General features: G+C 46.4%; 1 protein-coding gene across 1 annotated transcript in view; it reads left to right on the top strand.

Annotated features, from left to right (window-relative positions):
* Nucleotides 1-3,092: 3,092 nt before the first annotated feature.
* The window catches only part of RANBP9 (RAN binding protein 9), a 48,665-nt gene continuing 25,583 nt past the window's right edge, over nucleotides 3,093-26,174 (top strand). The window contains exons 1-2 of the mRNA XM_029053055.1: nucleotides 3,093-3,522; nucleotides 18,797-18,908. Coding sequence (XP_028908888.1) covers nucleotides 3,108-3,522; nucleotides 18,797-18,908 — 527 coding nt within the window. The 5' untranslated portion in view covers nucleotides 3,093-3,107. The remainder of the gene's footprint in view (nucleotides 3,523-18,796; nucleotides 18,909-26,174) is intronic.

The following is a 26,174-nucleotide window of genomic DNA, read 5'->3' as shown; positions in this document are numbered from 1 at the left end:
AAGCGCTTAGTACAGTGCTCTGCACATAGTAAGCGCTCAATAAATACTATTGAATGAATTATTATTAGTGGTGGGTGGGGATGAGAGAGGTCTTCGGGGGCTTGGTTCCAGCAGGACCGAATGGATGAAATGGGAGATGGAGGCCATCCGGCACAGAGCCGGAGGGGCTAAGCGTTGGGGTGCGGAGGCTTCTGGGACTGGCTGGAGTAGTAGTGGTGAGAAGCAGTGTGGCTCAGTAGAAAGATCCCGGGCTTGGGAGTTAGAGGTCATGGGTTCGAATCCCAGCTCTGCCACTTGTCAGCTGTGTGACTGTTAAGTCACTTCACTTCTCTGTGCCTCAGTTACCTCTTCTGTAAAATGGGAATTAACTGTGAGCCTCATGTGGGACAACCTGATGACGCTGTATCTCCCCCAGCGCTTAGAACAGTGCTCTACACGTAGTAAGCGCTTAACAAATACCACCATTATCGATTAGACTGTCAGCCCGTCAATGGGCAGGGACTGTCTCTATCTGTTGCCGATTCGTCCATTCCAAGCGCTTAGTACAGTGCTCTGCACATAGTAAGCACTCAATAACAAATACCAACATTATTGAGAAGCAGCGTGGCTCAGTGGAAAGAGCCCGGGCTTGGGAGTCCGAGGTCATGGGTTCGAATCCCGGCTCTGCCACTTGTCAGCTGTGGGATTGTGGGCAAGTCACTTCACTTCTCTGTGCCTCAGTGACCTCATCTGTAAAATGGGGATGAAGAGTGTGAGCCTCATGGGGGACAACATTCATTCATTCAATAGTATTTATTGAGCGCTTACTATGTGCAGAACACTGTACTAAGCGCTTGGAATGGACAAATCGGTAACAGATTTGTCCAGGTAACTTTATTACCCTGTAACTACCCCAGTGCTTACAACAGTGCTCTGCACATAGTAAGCGCTTAAGAAATACCAACGTTATTACTATTATTAGTACAGTGCTCAAGAAATACCAATGTTATTACTATTATTAGTATAGTCCTCTGCACATAGTAAGCGCTTAAGAAATACCAATGTTATTACCATTATTAATACAGTGCTCTGCACATAGTAAGTGCTTAAGAAATACCAACATCATTACTATTATTAGTACAATGCTCTGTACATAGTAAGCGCTTAAGAAATACCAACGTTATTACCATTATTAATACAGTGCTCTGCCCATGGTAAGCGCTTAAGAAACACCAACATCATTACTATTATTAGTACAATGCTCTGCACATAGTAAGCGCTTAAGAAATAACAACGTTATTACCATTATTAATACCGTGCTCTGCACATGGTAAGCGCTTAAGAAATACCAACATTATTACTATTATTAGTACAGTGCTCTGCACATGGTAAGCGCTTAAGAAATGCCAACATTATTACTATTATTAGTACAGGGCTCTGCACATGGTAAGCGCTTAAGAAATACCAACATTATTACTATTATTAGTACAGTGCTCTGCACATAGTAAGCGCTTAATACCAACATTATTACTATTATTATTACAGTGCTCTGCACATAGTAAGCGCTTAATACCAACATTATCACTATTATTAGTGATAATAATTAGTGAAGCAGCGTGGCTCAGTGGAAAGAGCCCGGGCTTTGGAGTCAGAGGTCATGAGTTCAAATCCCGGCTCTGCCACTTGCCAGCTGTGTGACTGTGGGCAAGTCGCTTCACTTCTCTGTGCCTCAGTTACCTCATCTGTAAAATGGGGATGAAGTCTGTGAGCCCCACGTGGGACAACCTGATTCCCCTGTGTCTACCCCAGCGCTTAGAACAGTGCTCTGCACATAGTAAGCGCTCAACAAATACCATCATTACTCAAGCGCTTAGTACAGTGCTCTGCACACAGTAAGCGCTCAATAAATACTATTGAAATAGAACAGTGCTCTGCACATAGTAAGCGCTTAACAAATACCATCATTACTCAAGCGCTTAGTACAGTGCTCTGCACACAGTAAGCGCTCAATAAATACTATTGAAATAGAACAGTGCTCTGCACATAGTAAGCGCTTAACAAATACCATCATTACTCAAGCGCTTAGTACAGTGCTCTGCACACAGTAAGCGCTCAATAAATACTATTGAAATAGAACAGTGCTCTGCACATAGTAAGCGCTTAACAAATACCATCATTACTCAAGCGCTTAGTACAGTGCTCTGCACACAGTAAGCGCTCAATAAATACTATTGAATTAGAACAGTGCTCTGCACATAGTAAGCGCTTAACAAATACCATCATTACTCAAGCGCTTAGTACAGTGCTCTGCACACAGTAAGCGCTCAATAAATACTATTGAATTAGAACAGTGCTCTGCACATAGTAAGCGCTTAACAAATAGCATCATTACTCAAGCGCTTAGTACAGTGCTCTGCACACAGTAAGCGCTCAATAAATACTATTGAATTAGTACAGTGCTCTGCACATAGTAAGCACTTAAGACCAACATTATCACTATTATTAGTACAGTGCTCTGCACATAGTAAGCGCTCAATAACAAAGACCAACATAATTGTAAATATATTACCCGGGTGTTGATTAATATAATTAAAATGATACGATCGTATAAATCATATCAACATTGTTATTAGAAATACTATCGAATGAGTGAATTAGCCGTGCTGGGGCCCAACAGAGAGGGGCGCAGTTCCAGCGGCGGCCAGCGGGGGCGCGGTCGGAGGGAGGCCGCGCATGCGCCCTGGGGGCGCGCGTCTCCGTCCGGGGCACGTCGCGCGTTCGCGGCTGATCCGGGGACCCCGCCCCCCCCCCCTCCCCCCGCCCCCTCCCTCCCCCCTTCCCCTCCCTTTCCCCCACCGCCTCGCGCGCGCGCGCGCGCCGCGTCTCGCGCCCGCCGAGGAGCCGCCGCAGGCGCCGCCCGCGGGCGCAGGCGCGCGGCCTCCCGCCTCGTGCCGCCTTTTTGTGGCGGCGGGCGCGCGCCCCCCCCTCCCTCCCTCCCTCCTCCCCCCGCGCCGGGCCGCCTGGTAACCGCCGCCCGCCCCCCCCCCCGGCGCGCGCGCGCGGGCTCGCGCCGCCGGCCGCTTCCGGCGGGGGGAGGGGAAGGGGCGGCGGAGCGGCGGCCATCCGGGATGTCGGGACAACAGCAGCCGCCGCCATCGCCGGCCGCCCCGGGCCCCGCGGGGGTCGTGGCCTCGGCCGGGTCCCCCGGCGGGGGCGGAGCGGGGCTGGGGGCCGCCGCCGCCGCCGCCGCGCTGCTCCTTCACCCGCCGCCGCCGCCGCCGCCGCCTCCGCCGCCGCCACCGCCTCCTCCTCCGCCTCCGCCTCCGCCGCCGCCGGCGCCCTCGGCCCCCACCCCCACCCCCGGCCCCTTCCCTCACGGCGACCCGGCCCTCAACGAGCAGGAGAAGGAGCTGCAGCGCCGGCTGAGGCGCCTCTACCCGGCCGTGGACGAGCGCGACACGCCGCTGCCGCGCTCCTGGAGCCCCAAGGACAAGTTCAGCTACATCGGCCTCTCGCAGAACAACCTGAGGGTCCACTACAAAGGTGCGGCTCGCACACACACACACACACACACACACACACACACACGCGCCCGCACCGGACTCTGCTCCCCCCTCGGGGGCGGCGGGGAGGACGCGGGGCTCTATCCAGGTGGCTCTCGGGGGGGAAGGGGGGGGGATTTGTCTGATTGTGTGTGTGTGTGTGAGCATTTGTGGGTCTGGATCCTGGTCCCTTGTGTGTGTGTTGTGGGGGGCGCATTTGTGGGTCTGGAGCTGGTCTGTGTGTGTGTGTGTGTGTTGGGCCCCTTTGTGGGTCTGGATCCTGGTCTCTGTGTGTGTGTGTGTGTTAGGTTGTGGGGGGGCGCATTTGTGGGTCTGGACCCTCGTCTAGGTGTGTGTGTGTGTGTTGTGGGGGGCGCATTTGTGGGTCTGGAGCTGGTCTCTGTGTGTGTGTGTGTGTGTTGGGCCCCTTTGTGGGTCTGGATCCTGGTCTGTGTGTGTGTGTGTGTGTGTTAGGTTGTGGGGGGGCGCATGTGTGGGTCTGGACCCTCGTCTAGGTGTGTGTGTGTTGTGGGGGGGCGCATGTGTGGGTCTGGACCCTCGTCTAGGTGTGTGTGTTGGGGGGGGCACATTTGTGGGTCTGGATCCTGGTCTGTGTATGTGTTAGGTTGGGGGGGGCGCATTTGTGCGTCTCGATCCTCGTCTAGGTGTGTGTGTGTGTGTGTGATGTTGGGGGGCGCATTTGTGGGTCTCGATCCTGGTCTGTGTGTGTGTTATGTTGGGGGGGGGGCGCATTTGTGGGTCTGGATCCTGGTCTGTGTGTGTGTGTGTTATGTTGTGGGGGGGCGCATTTGTGGATCTCAATCCTGGTGTGTTTGTGTGTGTGTGTGTGTTGGGGGGGCGCATGTGTGGGTCTGGACCCTCGTCTAGGTGTGTGTTGTGGGGGGGGGCACATTTGTGGGTCTGGATCCTGGTCTGTGTATGTGTTAGGTTGGGGGGGGCGCATTTGTGCGTCTCGATCCTCGTCTAGGTGTGTGTGTGTGTGTGTGATGTTGGGGGGCGCATTTGTGGGTCTCGATCCTGGTGTGTTTGTGTGTGTGTGTTATGTTGGGGGGGGCGCATGTGTGGATCTGGATCCTCGTCTATGTGCGAGGGCGTGTGTGTGTGTGATGTGGAGGGCCGCATGTGTGGGTCTGGACCCGGGTGCCTGTGTGTGTGTGTGTGTGTGTGTGTGTTGGGGGCCCCGTTTGTGTGTCCGTGGGCCTCTGGGGGCACAGGTGCGTCTGTGTGTTCGGTTGTCCTTTTGGGGCCGTGTGGGCACACTTCTGTCTCGGGTCGGTTGCCCGTTTGTGCATCTGCCCGCCTTCTGGGCCACCTTCGTGTCTGTGCGACCCGTCGCCAAACGTCGCCCGTTTGTGTCTGCGTTGGCACGTTTGGGCCTCTGTTTGTTTGCCCTTTTCTGTCTGTGTCTGGGTGCGCATTCGTGTGTGGGCTGGGGTGCACATTTGTGTGTGTGTGTGTGCTTGGGTATACATTTGTGTGTTGGGTGTACATATGTGTGTCTGGGTGTATATTTGCGTGTGTGTGCGCGCTTGGGTATACATTTGTGTGTGTGTGTTTGGGTGTACGTGTGTGTGTGTGTTTGGGTGTAAATTTGTGTGTGTGCTTGGGTATGCATTTGTGTGTGTGTGTACATTTGTGTGTGTGTGTGTGTCTGGGTGCACATTTGTGTGTTGAGTGTATATTTGTGTTTGTGTGTCGGGTGTCCGTTTGTGTCTGTGTGTCCGTTTGTGTGTGTGGCTGTGCATTTTTGTGTGTGTGTGTGTATGTTTGGGCGCGCACTTGTGTGTGTTTGGGAGTACGTATGTGTGCGCGTTTGGATGTACGTGCGTGTGGCTGTACATCTGTGTGTGTGATGTGGGGTGTATACCTATGTGCTGGTGGGGGGGGGGGAGTTGGGCTTGCTCCCCCTTCCCCCCCCGCCCCGATATTATTTTCCCCTCCCTAGGTTTGTGCCCCCGTCGGGGGTCGGACTTGGCGCGATCGGGGGCTGGTGGCGGTGGTTGGGGGGGGGTCCTGTGTTGTTGTTCTCGGAATGTTTTCGTCGACTCCTCCTCTTCCTCTTCCTCCTCCTCCTCGTCGTCGTCGTCGTGTCTTCCCGTCGTGTCCGCCGGGCCCAAAGGAAGGGGGAGCGGCCCCCGGCCGAGCAGGGGGGTTAAGGCTCAGCCCCCACCGGTGACATCGTTGAGGGGAGGGGATCCCGGCCTGCACCCCCCCCCCCCAAACCAAATCAACAATGACAGCAGTCGATTTTCAGCCCCGCTCCGTTTTCAGGGGGACCCAGGCCCTTTCCCTCGCCCCCCCCCACCTCCCCACTTGGCTTCCCTTCTGCCCGCCGGTGTTTTTGCTCCCCTTTTTCTGTCCCCTATTTTTTTTGAGGGGTGGGCGGTGGGCGGGGGCTGGATGGCGTGGGGAAAATGGGAGCCGATTCCCCCCCCCCCCCCCGGCCCTGTAATGTTCCCATTTTCCGGGAGGCCCGACCTCCGGAGGGTCGCAGTAAGTAGGCCGGGATTTTTCCTCGATGCGCAGGCCAGAGACTGCCCGGGAAGACCGAGGGGTCGAGTTGGAAATCGACAATTCTCACCCAAAGCCACACGGAAGTGGAAGGGAGTTTGAGCTACGAAAACACATCTCGGCCCACGAAACCCCAGGGGGGAGGGGGAAAGGACAGCCTTCTCTCCACTTGCATGCTTGGGTCATCTGTCCTGGGGTTGGAAGTCCCGGGGGGAGGGGACGGGGGGACGACACACCTTCCATTTGCAAAACAGGGTAAAGAAGATCCTTTTTTTTGGCACGAGCCACCTACCAGATCTGCTGGCTCTCGTTGCTCAAAAGATGGACGGCCAAACCACCCACCCGTCACCTTAAGGAGAAAGCAGCGGCATGGGGCATTGGGAGTCGCGGTGGGTGTTCTCGGAAACGTGCCTTGAAAAATGTCAAAGCGAAGATGACACCAACCCCGACCCCAAAATCCAGCCGACCACATTAGCCGCTGGGAATCAATCTGGGGGGCCTAGTCCTCAACTAGGAGCTTTCGCATTCGAAACGGCTTCTTTTTGGGGTGGGCTACAAAAGGGCAGGGTCTAAAGAGCCCATTAAAACGAATGTCCGGGGGTAAAAAAAAACAAAAAACCCACTGGGGTTAAATTCTTCCCGAAGTATCGCAGGGGTGAAATTTGAGAGGAAACTGGGTAAATGAGTTACTGTTTAATCGGAGGAAGAGAATGGCCACAGAAACACAGATGACGTGATTTCAGTGCACCGAAAGGATTATGCACATTGCAATTTTGTTGAATATTAAATTCCTCCTTTCTCCGTGTTCCACCTCTAAATAATGCTGTTATTTAAAATTCAAGGTGCTGTCGTCTTGAGGTGTTTAGGCTGTGAGCCCGTCGTTGGGTAGGGATTGTCTCTATCTGTTGCCAAACTGTACATCCCAAGCGCTTAGTACAGTGCTCCGCACATAATAAGCGCTCAATAAGTGCTATTGAATGAGGTGGAAAAGACAGCACCTTGAATTTTTAAATAACCGTCTAAGCGTTACCCTAATAACGGATTTCAAAATGAACTGATCTTTGGTTAACTTCCGTAATCCTGGTGAAAAGGATGGGAATTATTAGCAGATTTAGGTTTTTGTAGCTTCGGCGCAGTTTGCGGTAGTGTGCCGTACCATTTCCCCCACAGCGAAGAGCTAAGCGGGGCCTGCCAAACCCCTCAATTTCTACGTGAAGTTTTTCTCCAATTTCTTGGTCCTGCTATCTAAAATTGTATATTTGCACAAAAGTTGTACTTGGGGGAAAAATGCGCTTGCTTTCTTTTCATACCAGTTTTTAAGAAACAAATACTCTTTAAAAAATACACTGAAATAAAGGTGAGGCTAGAGGTTGTAGGATGTACACTGCCATCTGGGGGGAAATTTTTAGTGCTTCCTTACAGAAAACATGCCTAGTATGGGACAAGGAAAGTATCTAAATTTGAAATTGGCGCATGAAAGTACAACTAGAAGAAGTGCTGCCTCAAGTTTGGGGCAGGGGCTGTACTTGGCCCTACCTCCTCGCCTCCCCTTACTTCCATCTTCCCAACCACTGAAGTGTGATGGGTGCCTGCTTTTTTCCCCCTCTATTTACTACTTCCTTTTGGTTCTTCCTTGGTCCCACCCTGTATTCAATCATATTTATTGAACGTTTACTGTGTGCAGAGCACTGTACTGAGGCCTTGGAAAGTACTCTCTGGGTGCGTGTATGTGTATTTGTATTTGTGTACTCTTCTGCCATTCTGACCAATGGATCACCCTGGATGGGAGGTGCTGAATTTAGCTGAGTAATTTTAGTAAGATGGCCTGTGAGAAAAATGTCAGAGCAAACAAGGCTATAGGTAAAAAAAAAACCACCAACCAAACAGAAACAAAAAAACCCAACAAAAACCCTACAGCTATGGGGTAAGGAAAATGACAAAGGGAATTGAAATTATTCTTCAGCGTAATTTTGAATTGAACCTAGTGTTTCATTTAGGCATGTAATTTTGAATTTAGGCATGTGAAGACATTCTTTCATTCGAGACCTTCTGATTAGATAATCATTTTTTTTTTTTTTGTATTTCAGAATGCCAATATGTGGGAGGAATTTTCAGGGTTTTGGTGTTTTAAGGCTCCCTCTTATATTCTCTTTCAACCTCTTTCCATCTCCAAAGCCTCTTCCTTTCAGGCAACAATTGGGTACATTGTCTCTGGGGAAGGTCTTGCTTCTCAAGTGATTGGAGAGATGATTGTTGAACGGTGCTAGACACATTTTTCCCCTACAGAATTGATTGTGCTACAGGGAAAAAAAATATCCTTTGTTACCGTATCAGCTTGTATTCCAATAACTGCCGTTAGCTTTCCGGGCTTAATTGCGCCTTATATAACTCATCTTTAAAGTAGCCATCTGCTGGCAGTACTGCTAAGTCACCTTTATAGAATTACAAATAGGGCAGAAGGCATGTTAAATCAGTCCCGGGTTGAAGAAAGAGGAAATGGATTGGCCGTGAAGACGTTCCACTGACCCCCATTTTGAACAACTTTTTCGCTGTGTGTTCTGGGCCCCGTCCGGATGGCAGTGAGTGAAACGGTAGAGGGGCCGGGGCCTGTGGCCTCATTCCTTCTAGTGCTTCGATCCTGTTCGTTTACGTGGGCTGTTACAGCTTCAGTCAATCAATGGTATTTATTGAGTGCTTCTTGGGGGCAGAGCTCTGTACTAAGTGCTTGGGAGTGTACAGTGCACTAGAGCTGGTAGACAAGGTCCCTGCCCACAAGGAGTTAACTAACCTTCGATCCTTCACCCTTCAAACAAACAAAATCCAATAATCATTGTCGGGTGGCGGTATTGATACGCATTCAGGGAAACGGCAAACTAGCACTTTTCAGGTTTGGTAGTAGAGGGCTTCAGAGGCTTTGGCATTCAGGAGCCTCGTCAGTGGGCTAGTTAGTTGACTTTAGTCAGATCATTTAACGCGTGTTTAATGCCATAGTACTAGGAACATGAATAGGATAAGATGAGTTAAGAGATCTGAATCAGAAGTGGCTTTTAATATTACAACTAAAACCGGGTCTGTGATCAGAAAGTCTGTCATCCAGAGGCGGTTAATGCTACGGAAAAGTGGCAAAGCTGAATCCTGTGTTTGGTTTGGTTTTTTTGTTAAATGTTGCTGGTAGTGTCACAACTCTGTCCAGTGTTCTCTTTCCATTCTACTCCCTAACCATATCTCGGTTTCCCTTGGAGTGGTAAATGGTAATGGCTGCAGAAGAGGCATAAAAAGGGCATTATTTTTTTTTTTATGGTATCCAGCACTTACTGTGTGCCAGGCACTGTACTAAACTCAGGGGTAGATATAAGCTAAGTCCATGTCCCACATAGGACTCATACTCTTAATCCCCATTTTACAGATGAAGTAGCTGAGGCACAGAGAAGTTAAGTAACTTGCCCAAGGTCACACAGCGGACAAGTGGCAGAGCTGGAATTAGCCTAACTCCTTCTGACTCCCTGGCCCGTGCTCTGTCCACTAGGCCAAACTGCTTCTCTTTCGGTGTTGTCATTTTCAGGGGTATTTATTGAGGGCTTACTATGTGCATAGCGCTGTACTAAGCACTTGGGAGAATACAGTCCAAGAGAGTTGACATACAAGTTCCCTGTCCACAATAAGCTTATTAGTAGTTGAATGCCAACAGTAAACAAGGCAATATGCAATCAAACCTAGACTGTGACAGGGACTGTATTTGACCAGATGATCTTCAAACTTCCCCAGTATTTAAGGCAGTGCAGTGTAGTACGTGCTCATCAAATGCTACATTTTTCATTATTCTAACTATCGTAGTTCCGGTAAAAGAAGTTTGCTCTCTAGGTATAAAAAAGAGTGGTTCCTGTCAAAGAAGTTGGCTCTCTACAAATAAAAAAGCGTGGCTTATAAAGTTTCTAAACCAAGGATCCGAAATTACAGCTGACCACTTGGATTTTCTCTCGTGTGAATATGGTTCCGTCCCTTTCACTTTTATCCTTACGTTTTCAGACAGCCCAGATCTAGCCTTCGATCTTCTCTGACCACATCTTCTGTCTTGGCATCAAATTGGAACAAAATAAGGAGTTCACCGGGAGTCACCAGATTCCCATTTGGGATATACAGTCGGGAGACTGGTGGACGTAGAACTTTTCTTCGGCAATAATCCTGATGGTAAAAATGGCTGGCAGTGGAGCTAGAGGATGCGGTACTGCCACGCGCTATAAACGAAGGATATTTGCCCCACCCACAGTTTTGGCAGGATGCAAGGTTCCAGCACGCATTTTGGTTAGACCTCTTAATGGATCGGGCAATCGGTGGTATTTATTGAGTGGTTACTGTTTGCTGAGTACACTGTACAGTGCTGGGTGCCGAGTACTGTAGGTGCTTGGGAGAGAGGACTAAAGTAGAGTTGAGAGATACAGTCTGTGCCCACTAGGAACATCCAGACTAGAGGCAATTTAGGCCAGGTCTCCTGACAACACAAGCCCTTTTTGTTGCAGTGCAACGTGGCATCAGAAGAAACGGTCGTATTTGTATATCTGAACTTGAGTTTTCCTTTATGCAAGCCTGTGCAAGAATGCAAAACTCGTGTTTCAGACTTGGCTGTTAGTATAGATATAAAACATATATCTGTAGATTTGTACTTGTGTACACTTACATATTGCTGAAGCATCTCTTCACATATCAAAGGAGATTTCCATTCCTCACAGTTGCCCAGTGCAAACGGAATACTTTAAGTATACAACTAAAAAAAATACTGGGAACGCATGACTTAAGGTCTATTTAGGTAGCAAGGTAATCTGGGTTGTTGAGTTCATTATTGAAAGAGCAGTTTGGGGATACTGCAGTCACCTGGGGAGAACTTGGAGTCACCCTCTGATACCTCCTTCCTCAGGGGAATTTCCCCAGCTGGCCTCCACGGGGGTCAGTTGCTCCCCACAGAGGTAACCCAAAGTCTCAGACATGTTGACTTAAAGTACCAAGCTGCTAGCGCGTTAAATTAAGAGCACGTACGCTGGAGTTCAGGTCAGAATTTCACCTGAACATGTCTCTGGCCATTTAGTGACAAGATTTATTTGCCCTTTTATTTTATTTCGGGTTTTTTGGACATTGTAGTTTCTGGGTAGTCCAGAGAGCAAAAATAAAATATACAGCAAATATTATTAGATGCCACAGTTTGGAAAAATCCACTTGCCCAGGGTCCACTGTTGAGTAGAGATTTAAAAAGGACTAACCCCATCCCTTCTTCCTCTCCCCCCCAACCCCCTCAATATGCGAGCAGAATCCAAGGAAAGGAGACTGCTTTGGTTGTCTGCCAGTCTCTTCCCTTGTCCCTGGCTCCTAGGCTACCCTCGGGGTTTTCTTGAGACTCTTCTCCCTCTTTGTGATTTGTCTCTGAGCAATTTCACAGGAGATCCTCCTCTCTACATCGTGTAGAATCCAGGTCTCTCGATCAGTTTTCTAGGGATGGCCATAGTTTCCAGATTATTTTCAAAATCCATCGTCGCCACTGGTCGTTGCAGGTCACGCAGACGATTCAAAGTAACCTAGGGCTCTGGCTGTCAAGTGACAGTTTCAGCCCTGCGTGACCTCGCATCAGAAGCAGAGGACTAACTAACCCAGCCTTGGATCCAGGAGGAATGTCAATTCCTCGAGGGCAGGAGTGGATGTCTTTTATTTTTTTCTACATTTTCCACTTGTCTTGTTCGGTGAATACTGCTGCTATAAACCCTTCTTTTTGGTGGCGTGGTTTCTTCATATTTCCCACTCTGGAAAAGTGGAGGTGAGGGTCCTGATGAATGAAATCCTGTACATGTGAGAGGTCCGTGAGTGCCTGCAAATTATAGCAGGTCACCCGAACACTTCCGAATGTGTAAAATAATGGATGTGTTGGCCACCCCCCATCGTGCTCTCTCTCTCACCAGAAATCAGGTCAGCCAATCAATCAACAGTATTTGTTGGGCACCTACTTTGGCCAGAGCATGGTACTCAGCCCCCAGGAAAGAACAATGGAATTGGTAGGCACGAGTCCTACCCTCAAGGGTCTCGTGTTTTAGCAGGGGGAGACTGACAGTAAAATAAATCATAGTTAGAAGGAAGCAATACAGTATAAAGTTGAACATAAGTGTATAGGAGAGTTCTGAGTACTTAAGGACGTAGGTGGTGTGGAAGTGCTCGGGCAGTAGTTGGGAATGTAAGGCGGGTAGTGATATTAGAAGGCTTCTTGGAGGAACAGTGACCTCAGAAGAGCTTTGAAGATGGGGAGAAGCAGTAGTTTGTTGGATGGGAAGTGGGAGAGAGTTCAGGGAGGACAAGAGCAAGAGTTCAGTAGCAGGAGAGACCAGAGCAAGACATGGTGAGAAGTTTACCTTAAGCGGAACAAAGAGTATGAGCTGAGGAGTAATGGGAGAAGAGTGGGTAGATAGGAGGGAGAAGGCCGATTGCTTTAAAGCCAATAATCGGGAGTTTCTACTTGATGTAGACAGGATTGGACTGCCGTTGGAGGTTTTAGAGAATTGTGGGGGACACGTGCAGAACACTGTTTTAGAAAAACGTGTTTCCCCGCTCCTCAAAAAACTCGTCGTTGCCCATCTACCTCTGCGTCAACAAAAGCTACTCTCCATGGTCTTGAGTGCACTCAATCACTTTGCTCCCTCCTACTCTCCTGCTATAACCCAGCCCACCCACCTCGCTCCTTTAATGCTAATCTTCTCTTTGTGCCTCCATCTTGTTTATCACACCACTCACCCCTGGCCCGCGACCTGCCTCTGGCCTGGAACGCCCTCCCTCAAATCCAACAGGCAATTATTCTGCCCCCTTCAAAGCCTTATTGAGGACACATCTCCAAGAGACCTTCCCTGATTAAATCCCCCTTTCCCTCTTCTCCCACCCCTTTCTGGCTCGCCCTCACTCGCTCCCTGTGTTCATCCCTCCCTTCCAGCCCCACAGCACTTATATACGTAGCTGTCATTTATATTAATGACCGCCTTCCTCCCTTCTAGACTGTAAACTCTTTGTAAGGGCAGGGTGTGTCACTGTTTGTTGTTGTTGTATTGCACCCTCCCAAGCGCTTAGTACGGTGCTCTGAACAGGGTAAGCTCCCAACAGATGCAATTGAATGAATAAATGTGATTCTCAACCAGAATGAAGTGTGGACTGGAGAGGGGAGAAACTGGAGGCAGGGAGGTCAGTGAGGAGGCCGATGAGGGAGTCCCAGTGGGATACAAGAAGCGTCTAGACTAGTGCGGTGTCTGTTTTGGTCCCTATGTGACTCTGACACGGGGAAAGAAATAGAGTGGGAAAGAAAGCACAGTTGCATAGTTCCACTTTCCTCATCTGTGGGAATCCTCACTGCTAGGTTGCTTGTATTAGCAGAAGTTATTTTAGGGCCAAATGTGAAGGTGCCAAACAGATACTGAGCTCACGTATTAACAGTTCATTGTCCGGGCTTTAGACTTGAAAATGAACAGCTGGAAAGTATTATGTGACTTGATGAACCGCAGTAGTCTAGCTTCTTCCAAACACTGCCGATCCCGAGTGGAACCTCTGAGAAATTATGAAATGAGCATTATTATTGGAACTTTCGCAGAATTTTCTCAAGGGTTATCCATTTTTTAAAAAATCTAAATGAGTTATGTTTAAAAGCCACTACCTTCCGAATTGGATCCTAAAAGAGACAAGACTTTATCTTACCGGGAAAGCGTGTTCTGGGCATTTAATATGATGCCTGCTATGTTTAGTTCTTCTGTAAACGAATATTCTTTAACCTTGGTTGGAAATTACACGCAGCAAAATGTCTACATCACTTAACAGGCATCAGACTTTGTCCAGGAATGTTCTATGCCTGCGTGGGCAAACAATGAAAAGAGCATGAGCGAGAGGGAAGCAGGTGTGCAGCACAAGAGCAGGAAAAAGCTGAGATGACAGAGAAAGTCATGACAGTGGGTATTGTGACAGTGGGAGAAGAAGGACAAAGGAAGACTGAAAATGAAACGAAAGATGGGGTGGGCTCTGAGGGAGAGAGAAAACAGACAAGAACGTGTGGGAATGGGGCCAGAGAAGGAGAGGGCCAAGAACCTGGAGGAAGAGGAGAGGATCAGCTGTCCAGGCCAACTGGGGTGAGAGGCTGGGGTGGCCTGGGGAGACGGGGCAGTGGCTGCCAGTGGCTCCAGTTGGGGACAGAGGCCAAAGCCACGAAAGGGGAAGAGCCAGGAAGGCCCCCGAGCCTTGAAGGAGAGACCAGGGTGCCACAGGAAGCCAGCGAGCGGGAGACGGGGGTGTCTAAGGCTGGGCAGAGGCGTTGACGTGGAGCAGTCCTCAATTGGCAGCACTTTGAAGAGTCAGGCAGGAGGTAAAGGATCCGTGGGCCAGTCGGATGGTCGTGGGGAAGGGACGGGGGACGATGCAGGATGTGTGCCAGCCAGAGATGGACAGTGGGCTTGGAGGAAGGGAGGGGCAGAGAGAGAGAATTCAGGAAGGGGAAGAGACAGAGATTGGAGAGGAAGAGGGAAGAGAGGTCTGAGAGGTAGCCGGAGAGGACAGAAGAGAGGGGGAAGAGGCTTGAAGAAGTTGCCTAAGCCCCTTCCTGTTTCACGTCCCCAGACCACCCCAAACTCTGCCGGATTTTGATACCGAATTGTAAACTTTGTCTGCCTTCGTGCCGTTCACCTGTAGATTGCATGCTTGTTGTGGGCAGGGAATGTGTCCATTAATTGTTAGAGCGTACTCTCCCAAGTGCTTAGTAAAGTGCTTTTCACACAGTAAGTGCTCAGTAAATATGATTGTATGAAGAAGTATGTTCGGATGCAGTTCTTCTCTAAATGAAGTGAAAGATCGTTTTTGCGGTGTATTAACTGTGCAGGGATTTTGTCGGTGCAGAATTCTTCAATGGAAGAAGTAATTGTAGCTTCCAGCCCAGTCCCAGTTTTGTTGTTGTCATTGTTTCCTGAGTCAGGTCTGGATTTCGAATTTGTCCTTTTAATCTTCATGCAGGGAGAAGTTTGGTGAAGGTGCTTAGTAGAGCTCTGCAGTGGGCACTGGTCTCATTCGCTCTGAGTCCTGGGCTGCGATGGCACCGGTGCCTTCCCTTCTGGGCCAGTGTGTTCCACAGCCTCTGGAACTATTTTGATCCTAGAAGGTCCTGGAGCTATCTGCTGGGCCTTAAGGCTGGACCCTCTGGCTCCAGGCCCTGCCTGACCTGGATGCCAAGCTCTTGGGACTAAAATAGGTGAGGATGAGAAGGGGGCGGTGTGGGAAGAGGTGGAAGACTAGGCCCGGAGTCTAAAGAAACCAGCCACTTGGTCCTGCTGTTCAGTCCTGCCTAGGCCACTTCCAGGCCCCGCCTGACCAGTTTCAGAGCTCCCCGGGCTATTTTTAACCCGGATTTTGGAAGTAGGTCCAAGCTGCGCCCTGAGGCAGCTCTTGGGGTGACACAGCTTGGAGAGCACTGAGTTCTTTGTGCCTTCCCCAAGGGTAGACTTTGGGGGGGGATCTTTTCTGCAGAGAATCAGTTTGTTTTCAGATTTCAATCCATGGCTGGATATTTTTCAAGTCTAGAATAATAGCGAGTTCATGTATTTAGCCTCTGTTATGCCAGAAAGCATGTTTTCACTCTGGATTTTGGGTCGAATGTGACCGTAGAATTAGGGAAAGATCTTCCAACAACGCACTTCCGTCTGGATTCGGCACGATGCCTTGTGGAAGGAACCATGGTCTGCCTGCTGATGGCAGGTATTGGGTGCGGGATGAGTAGTGCAATGTGAATTTTTCCTCAATGCAGGGTTCTGTAAGTACACAGTCTCCGTATGACAGGAAAGCTGGGTTTACATGATGAATGACTAACCCATAATCCTGAACTTGAACATCAGAGTGTGGAAAAAACCAGAGGGGCATTTGAGTGAATTTGGCCCTTTTTTAAAGCCAGTCCTAATGGGGGCCTGTTCAGATAGTTGTGGAAGGTTTGATATGGAGACAAGACCTGTAGACTTTTGAGGTAATGGTGTATGCTGGAAGGCAAGTGTGAGTGAGAAATTTTTTGCCACACTTGCATCCTCAATCTTTTGCTCTTCACTGGATGCTTCCACACTGCCATTCACATGTTCAAGAAAAAAAAGCAAAACCCAAACACTCTGGATCCCCTTGCATGCTTGATGCCTCATCATTCTGCTCTAATTTCCTGTATAGACTCCTTGAATGTCTAGTATACACTCCAGTGGCTTCACTTTCTCTTCTCCAACTCTCTTGGTTTCTATCCCCTTCACTTTGCGAACCCTGCTCTCATCAAGTTATGACAGCCTCCTCCTAGCCAAACCTAATGGCCTCTACTCTTCTTTTCTCAGAGAAGTTATGTGACATTCCCAAGGTCACACAGCAGGCAAATGGCAGAGCCTGGAATTGGAACCCGTGTCTCCTGGCTCCCAGGCCTGTGTGCCTTTCACTAGACTTAGTACATTCATTCATTCAGTTGTATTTTTTGAGCACTTACTCTGTGCAAAGCACTGTACAAAGCACTCGGGAGAGGATGATACAACCCTCAACAAGCTCACAGACTAGAAGGGGAGACAGACATTAATATAAATTAATCAGTAGATTAAATACAGTGCAGATGTATACGTGGTGTAGTGCTCAGCCTATTGTAGATGTTCACTACTATTGACTCCCAGGTGTCTAAAGAAAGAAGTGTAGGCCAGTGATAAAGAAAAGAGCCCTTATACAGGCTCTAATGAGCTTTTTTAGAGAAATTTTACTGGAAATTTTGAAGCCAGGCAAAATCCAAAGCCTCTTTTTTCTTATCTTTGGGTATGGATCCTTTTTAAATAATATAGTGGGATCAGTCTTCAGGATTATACCTTGTATGTAAACCCAACCCAAACAGTGGCTTAGGTGGCCCTCCTTTAAAACATTCTACGGAAAGAATGGGTGATGTCTTTAGAATATCACTTTTTTTGTTTAATTCAAATTCATAGACATGGCTGGTAGATAAATTAGAAGAATTCCTAGCCTACAGTATTTTCATTGGCTCAGTCCACATTTACTAATGCTGCTGTCTTGCTTTTCAATCCATAAGGTCACGTTTAGCAGTTCACAAGGTTTAGGGGATCTTTGCTGACAAAATTACCTAAAATTCTCTCTTACACAAATTTCCATGGAAACCTAGTGGGTAATAGAAAGGAGGCAGAGTTTATTACATTTCTTCTGGGCCCAGGGCATAGAGTCTTGTACTAACTGACATGACAGGTAGAAGCTAAAGGATTTAATGGAAGAATATGATATCGATAAATGTACATACTAAAGTATTTGATGGGAACAAATGTGGTTTTCTTTCAGTGGACATTTGTACATCAGGTTTTTGGGTTAGGTTTTTCTTTTCCAAATGGTAGGTAACGTCCGACCACTTAGAGGTGCAAAATTATAAAATTGCTACTAACTCAGCAAATAGAAATCCTGTAAATATAAAGGTAATTTTAATGAAAGCGACTTGGAAACAATGATACTGACAAGAAACCTGTAGTACATAGGGGAGCCTTGAGGTTGTTATGTGGAAAAAGATTTCCTGAAAATGGCAGTAACAGTGATGGTTTGTGATTTCTTTGTTGTAACATTGACTAGGGCTTGGATGCACTTGCCAGTGTGTTTTGTGTAGCTATTGGACTGTTGAAAAGTTTTTGAACATTGGATGTGTTTTCTAAGGTTAATAGTATAAAGTAATATTGGTTAATATAATCTCCGTGAAAGTAGGGGTTGTGTCTACCAACAATAACTGAACTCTTTCCAAGCACTGGGTACAGTGCTCTACACACAGTAAGTGCTCACAAAATAGTGATTGAGAGACTTTCTAGGCAAAACTGAATAATTGCTGAGGGTCTTCAAACTGCTAAAAAGATATCCTTTATATGCCATGTGTAAAAACTGTACCACATGTGGTTAAAAATAACAGGTTAGGAGGGGGAAATCTAAGGCTCATAGGTTACCCAGCGATAACCATTAGGACAGGTGTCAGTGGAAAATTGTTTCACTGCTCCTCCAAAAATCCTTTGCTCAGTTTTGGAGACTGAATACCGAGCTTTAGATTGGACTTGATTCACTGTGGCGTTTCTCATATACTGCATTCATCGTCATCATCTTTATCAACAACAGTGATATTTCTTGAATACAGAGGATCGTACTAAGCACTTTAGAGAGTATAATACCACAGAGTTGGCAGGTATGTTTCCTGACCTCAGCGAGCTTGCAGTTATACAGAAGGTAATTCTGTGGTGATAAAAATAATGGAGATGGTGGTATCTGTTGTGTTTATTATGTTCCAGGCAGTGTACTAAGTGCTGTGATAGAGATTCTTGAAGTTTGGCTAAGGGACTGATTTCACTAAGACATTTTACACCTTGTAGGAAGATTTTGTTCAGAAAAAGTTCAAAGTTAGGATCCATTCATTTGTGTTTAATGGCAAACTACTCATTTTTGGTCAGTACTATTTACTGAGTACGCACTATAAGCGAAGCACTGTACTTCTGGCTTTGGGAGAGGACAGCGGTGGTAAAAAAAAAAAAAAAAAAGATTTCAATTCCTACCTCCAAGGAGTTTATAAGTTAAAGGTGGAGATACTGTGCTTACTAAGTCTTTTATTTACTTGAAATAAATGAGAATGAATTACATTTACCCATCTAACACGTAGATATACACTATGATAAATGTTCTTCATTAGATTTTTTTTTCCCCCATCTTTACAGGTCACGGCAAAACCCCAAAAGATGCAGCTTCAGTTCGGGCCACCCATCCCATACCAGCCGCCTGTGGGATTTATTACTTTGAAGTAAAAATTGTTAGCAAAGGAAGAGATGGGTGAGTACTAGTAGCAACGGGTATTATTTCTCTGAGGGAGGGATTCATTGTAGTCGATATGTGCTTTCTGTGGTCGAATCTGATCTTTTAAAATTCAAGGCCAAAAGGCTTTACTTGCATGGGAACTTGATGACTTTGGAGGTTGGTAATAGGAGTGCTAAACCTCTGGGATAACAAAATATCCCCGTCTCACTTGGGACTCCAGCTGAAGCAAATCCTTTCGCCTGACACCTGAGCCGGTTGTCTTTGCTAAATCCCATGCTCAAGAATGGAGAAAGCTCACCATAGCAAAGCAGGCCCTAGATTTTAGCATTATTTAATTACATGTATAACATTAGTGGTATTTTAGGAACATTTTCAGAAGTAAAATGAGTGATAAAATATGACTGTCTGAGTTTCATTTGGGCCATCTCATTCACAGACATTTTCATCCTTTCATTTGAAGCCTAACTACTCTTCCCGGCATTCACTGTCTCCTTTATTGTCCTTTATTCTCTCTCCCACCTCCAAATCCAGAGGCCTTCATGGGCTGTGTTCCTAGACTGACTTATGCATTCCCAATTTGGTTCCTATAGGCTTGGTGGGCAGCGATTCCTAGTAAGTGTCCTGATTCCAGTGCTTAACAAAGAGCATTTGAAGAAGTACAGCCACCGTTAACATCTCACCTTGGCAGTTCTTCTAAGAACCTCAGAGGATCGGTCAACTAGGGAAAATACGAACATCATACCTTATTAATAGTTGTTGGGCTGCGGGCCCTTTCAGGTGTTGTCGCATGTGATTAGTAGCCATGGGACTTGAATCAACATCCAGGTGGCCTGTAGGGAAGGCTGATCTGCTAGGACTCTTGGAAGGGAGCCTGAGAAAAATTTGTGATTCTGCTCTACCTTCCGAGATATTCATAGGTGTGGCCCAGAAACAAGGTAATTTCAGGGAGAAAAAAGGGAGAGCCAAATTACTATTCGTTCCTCTAAGCACACAAGCCTTCTGATTTTACACTTTCTCCAAGTCGGAAGACATGTTCTGAAAGGACATGCTGTTAAATGGCACCTAGCAGAACCTTCCCCAACATTTACAGTTCTACAGCAAGGCAGGAAAAGAATGATTCCAGAGAGAGAGAGACCCTAGTGCTTAGAACAGTGTTCTGCACATAGTAAGTGGTTAACAAATATCAACATTATCATTGTTATTATTAGAGAGCCAGAGTGAGGAGTTCTCCTGAATTTAAAAGAACCCCATGCTCAGATGGCTTCTGGGAAATTTGGGCATTTTACCTACAAGTCGCTAGGTGAGATTTTCCTATGTCCTTTTTGTATTTCCCTTTGGTCCCTTAGATCCATCACTAAAGGAAGTCTGAGCCAGGGTCTGCTAACACTAGTAGTGATAGTAAATACAGGTGTTGAGTGCTTCCGGGACCAGCAGCAGAGGTATTTCATACTGAACATGCGACTCTGCCCCAGTCTAGAGTTAATCAATCAGTCGAACTTGTTTGAGTACATACTGTTTGTGGACCACTGTACTAAGTGCTTGGGAGAGTACAGTAAAGCAGAGCTGGTAGACATTCCCTACTCACAACAAACTTACCATCTAGAGACGTGAATTTGGAGCCCAGTGGGGCATCAGACTGATTCGGAGTCTCCACTTCTCTGGTGTTTGGGTCAGGCTGGGCTGTACCTCAGGATTTTGGCTTGCAAAGGATTTTTGCATAGAGACACCCCCCAAGTCCACAGACCTACACATCCACAGGCTCAGAGACACTCACAAAAGACCGATGTTTCAAATGATCTGAGTCAAAAGGCAGAGACGCCTTCTGTGGATAAAACGGTAGGCAAATTCTCCTCAGAGTAAAAGTATTCCAGAGCCTGTCCTGAAGTGAATCTAAAAAGACCCAGGTTGGCTGCTGGAGAAATCAGTAATCACTTTCTCTGTCTACCCAAGTGATTCTAAAATTGAGAGTGGAGCCCACACTTTCAGATTAGATTATAAGTCATTTGAGAGCAGGAGCAGTCTTTTGTTTCTGTATTTTTCCAAGTACTAAATATGGTGCTCTGCACACAGCATATGTTTGGTATATAACATTGGTTGAAGAGCAACATTTTTTTTTTCCAGATGAGCAACTCTTTGGATTTTTGTGTTTATACACAGTCGCACCCCACTTGTTAGTCCAGAAATTAAAAAGTACTTAATGTCCTGGATAATAATTCTAAGGCCACGCTTTTATTTTCAAAAGCTAAAAGTGCAGGGAGGCCTGTTGGTAGCCCCTTAATTGCATTTATTAATACTATTCCATGGAAAAGGTAGGGAGACTGGTTTGTCTGGATCTTGGAGTCCAAAGTGCTTGAATGTTTGGTTCTACTTTGGAGTGAGATCTTGTTAATCTTGTAACAAATGTGCCTACTCTCTTGGCCTGCCTTGACAAACAGTAGTAAACAGCAGGAGGTAACTGGGCATCGCATCCTATTTCCCCCTATCGTGTTGGTAGGATGGCTTGGGCTCAAATAGATATTATTTTTATATTCAGCCAAAACCTTCTATTGCAGATTTAGAGGTTTAAGGTAACATTGGGAAAAGCAGCATGCTAAGATCAGAACATTTTTTAAAATCCTTATGAATTCACCTGAATGTAAATCTTAAAATAATCTTCCTGTGCATGCAAAGCAGATTTTTATGGACTTGTCAAACCATTCACCCTGTGCATGGTTATTTAGTTTTTAGTGAGTAACCTTTTATTTTAAATTACCTTTTAAAATTAATATCTGCCTTGAATTGAGTTTCCAAAGTGAGTGCTGTCATCAGAATGCACTTTCATTTCAGGAATCCTCTGCTGTGCAGTATTTGAGTTCGTAAAGCTTGATGGTATATGAATGCCAAAGAGCATTCACTATGGTCAGGGAAAGTAATTAACAAAACAAAATTTTGGACGCGTTGAGTATCGTCTCTAAAAGATTTTGAGTTTGACAAGGATTAATCTGGAGGAATTTTCCAGGTTTCTGAAACCTTGCTATGCAACGTCAGTGGCAAAGTCCCTTCTAGAAGGTCTGCAAAAGCCAGGTGCCTCCTTGGGTTAAACACTGTGAGGTGGAAGGTTAGTGGAAGTCGTCTTCCCTCTGCATAAGTGTCTCTTTTCTCAGATCTCTTCCCCAAGTTGACCTTGTATAAGGTAAATAAGGAAGAAAATTGGGGAAATGTTATATTTTCTTTCCTGAGTTTCTGATATCAATCATATTTGAGTGCTTACTGTGTGCAGAGCACTGTATTAAGTGTTCAGGAAAGTACAGGATAGCGTAGGTAGTAGACACACTCCCTGCCCGCAACGAGTTTCTAGAGATAGCCACGGTACTCCATAACCACAGATGGGAAAATTCTACTCAAGGGTTTTGTGTTCTCCATTTTACAATGAGCTGTTCCGACCCCATAGAAACCCAACCGAAAAGGGGCGACACGAATGCCAAGCCGAATTGGCTTTTTGTCACGCTTTCTGCACCAGCCGTGTGGGTTCCTGGCAAGCTGGACTCATCCGGCTGTCGGCTTGACCTCTTGGGGTGCTCTCAGAACCTGTGCAGTATAAGGGACCGGACAGTTTTTTGGAACCTTTTCCCACTCCCCACTGCTTGTAGGCTGCTACAGGAGCCAGAGTTCAGCAACTTTCCAGCGCTGGCAAATCAGCCTCCGGGTGTTCAGTCGTCTCCAAAGACCAGTAGAATCCAGACTTAAGGTAATTCATTTACTAGTAGAGAGGTTTTCGGTCGCAGCCCGGTTTGCCGTCAAAATTTATTTTTGAAACTTAGGTGGAGATAGGCCCAAGCGCTATTTAAATGAGTAAAATTAAACTCAAATAGAAAACTGACCAAGTAAGATCTTTTATATTGTGGGATGCAGTCCAACATGTTGGGCTCATGGGAAAGGGGTTCTACCCAATTGACTCTTGGCTCATTTATGACCATCGAATTGTACTGTGGTTATTTTCTGTGGATAAAGTGGAAAAAAACCTCCTCTTGTTTACATCCTAAACTCAGGGGCTTTTAAAGATGAAGGTTGTAATTTTATTTAAGTATTCAGACCATTTTGTCTCTTTCATCGATTTCATTTGCCTCCTCTCTAGACTCCCTTTAAGGTTCATATAAGGTTCATATATTCAGACCATTTTGTCTGTTTCATCGGTTTCATTTGCCTCCTCTCTAGACTCCCTTTAAGGTTCATATATCGTTTGGACTGAACATTACTGGGAGAACATTAGACTATTCTTGTAGTGTGGTTACACCTTAGCATTGGATGCGCACATGCTCAGTTTTTTTCTTTGTCTTCATTAGGCGCTTTGGGATCCAAGTTCCATAAATTCTGTATATGCCCCTATATAGCCCTGCTTTATGGAGTCTTGTTTCAGTGCCGCGTCTTCTGGCGTGTGCATAAATCTTTTGATTTTTAGTGACTGTGGTTCAGTGCTGTTGCTCCTTTTAAACAAACTCTGAAGGAGTCTTTTAGTAGAAAAGATCTAGTGTATCATTCATCCAGGTGGGGAGAAGCATAAACAGTTTCTTTAGAAAGACTGGATTCTTTTTGGGGGGGAAAAACTGGAGAGCATTTGAAATAAGACTATTCTGAATGGTGACTTATTCTGTTCAACTCACCTCTGAATAAAAATTCCAGGCAGGAAAATTTTGGGTAAATTTAGAAAGTTAGGATGTTTACTTTAATCCCAGATTAATTTTACAGAACACAGATGCTCAGATTTCGGGTACCTAAGATTTAATCTTGCCAACTGAATCCTAGCATTTTTTGCTAGTTAGTTATGGTATTTATTGAGCACTTTCAATACGTAAGGCACTGTACTAAGGGCTGGAGTGAACCCAAAATAAATAATTTACTTATGGGCCCAGGCCCACTAGGGACTCACAAATCTAGCTGGGGAAAGAAAGATGCAGAGTAAAGAGAAAATCTGGGCAACAATTTGCAGATAATGGAAGCTTTTTTAAAAAATACAGGAATCAAAAATGAAGGCCCCAGATCAGTAAACCAGCAGAACAGAGAAGCAGTGTGGTCTAGTGGTTAGAGCACGGCCTGGTAGTCTGGAGGACCTGGGTTCTAATCCTGGCACCACCATTTGTCCGCTGTGTAACCTTGGGCAAGTCACTTAATTTCTCTGTGCCTCAGTTCCCTCATCTGAAATGGGCATGAAGACTGAAGCCCATATGGAACGTGGACCAGGTCTAACCTGATTAGTCGTATCTACCCCGGCGCTTAGAACAGTGCCTGGCACAAAGTAGGCGCTTAACAAATACCATAAAGGAAAAGAAAACCAAACCCTACCAGCTGTAAAGCTGATAGCCGGAGGTGGACTGCTCAGGTCCGAACATCCTGGCTGACACCCAAATCCCAGCTCCAGCCCTGGTGCCATAAGGGAGGGGTGTGGAAATCAGTCAGGCCACGAGGCAGGAAGCAGAAGTTGGAAAATGAGGTACCACGAGTCAAATAGTGAAGCAGCGTGGCTCAGTGGAAAGAGCGCGGGCTTTGGAGTCAGGGCTCATGAGTTCGAATCCCAGCTCTGCCACTTGTCGGCTGTGTGACTGTGGGCAAGTCACTTAACTTCTCTGTGCCTCAGTTCCCTCATCTGTAAAATGGGGATTAAGACTGTGAGCCCCACGTGGGACAACCTGATTCCCCTGTGTCTACCCCAGCGCTTAGAACAGTGCTCGGCACATAGTAAGCGCTTAACAAATATCAACATTATTATTATTAAATAGTGCCCGGAGCAATTAACTTGAGCCTGACAGTTGGTCGGGATAATTCCATATATCATGCTGGCTTGAAACTATGGTCAGAGGAAGGATGCCGGCGATAAAAATTCATCTCTTACAAATTTACCAAATGCAACACATTATACTACTCATGGATATTCACCCAGTTTTAGTTTCTTTCTAAAGCTCAGTTGCAGTGCATCTACACAATCACAGTTCTGCTTTCTTTCATCAGTAATACAGCGATGTAAAAGTAGCAGATACAGGCATACCTCAAGCCTTGATTCCTCCCTCTAGTTGGTATGATTTTGGTGCCTCTTCCCCTCCCCACCCTCCCCCACCCCCAAGTTCCAGGGAAGTAAATCCATCCCCGCCTTCTCCTTCTTGGGCTGAGGTTAAGCCACCACAGGGAATGAATGGTTTTGGAGGAAGCTCTACCCAGTTGTTAAATTTTTGAGAAGCCCCACCCCCGAACAGATAGCCAAAGAAGTTGTTGGACTGGGGAGGCAACTTAATTGAGAAATGGAGAGCATTGAAGTCGACTTGTTAACTGCGTCTGATTCAGAGGAATCATTGTCATTGTCCACTGAGGACCTCATGAAATCTTGACAGGCGCCAAAGCAGATGAAGAGATTATGGCCTGACCATACCAACAACAGTTTGGGGATTAAGAAATTTGACATCAGATTTCAACAAATCAGATTAGGATACCAAGGTGATTGAAATAGTTCCCAGTGGACAGAGAAGTTCAAAGGTGCACAGGGATGGTCGGAAAGAATTAGCCAACCATAGAGTACTTTATGAAAAAAAGATGGTGGTGACCCCTTAAATTAGACAAATTCTTCACAGAGGTTGAAAAACCACAGATTAATTCATTGTGGTGTTTAAATGCTTGCTATGTGCCAAGCACTGTTCTAAGCACTGGAATGGGTACCTGGTTATCTGGTTGGACACAGTCCCTGTCCCGCATCGGGCTCACAGCCTAGTAACTCCCCATTCACCAGATTGAGTTTTTGCATCTACAGTCTCCCGCAGTCTGATTATCGTATTGCAGCTCCTCACTTAATTTGTGATGATATAGTTTGAATTACTTTTAACAAAGATTGTATAATAGAGTTGGTGACGTTTAATCTTCCAGTATAGAGCAAATGAAGGAATTTCATGTTGTTTTTCCAGACCATTACTATTACTAAATTCTGGAATAGATCCTGATCTACAAGATGTAAGATTATAGGAAAACGTCCATGATATAACCAGTTTTTTGAGGAACGTAACTCCTCCATATCGTGGAGTTTGCCTAGGTGATTTCTAGGAAATGAGGTCATGGGCTTGCGCAGCACGCTTCAGTTTGTAAGGTTCAGTAGAAAACTTGGGAAAAATGAAGCGGGAAGGAGAAAATTGTGTACAGCAGCTTTGCATTTCTATCTGAATAGCAAGTGAGTTGAACTGCTTGAGATGAGTAGGCAGGTTCAAAAATGGAATGTCAAATAACTCTAGAAGTCTTGGAGATGACCCTTTAGACCTCACTTTCCAT

This window comes from Ornithorhynchus anatinus, chromosome X2 (genome assembly GCF_004115215.2).
Source record: "Ornithorhynchus anatinus isolate Pmale09 chromosome X2, mOrnAna1.pri.v4, whole genome shotgun sequence".
In the NCBI taxonomy this organism is placed as follows: Eukaryota; Metazoa; Chordata; class Mammalia; order Monotremata; family Ornithorhynchidae; genus Ornithorhynchus; species Ornithorhynchus anatinus.
Note: the sequence above shows the minus strand (reverse complement) of the source record. Positions and strands in the feature narration are given on the sequence as shown.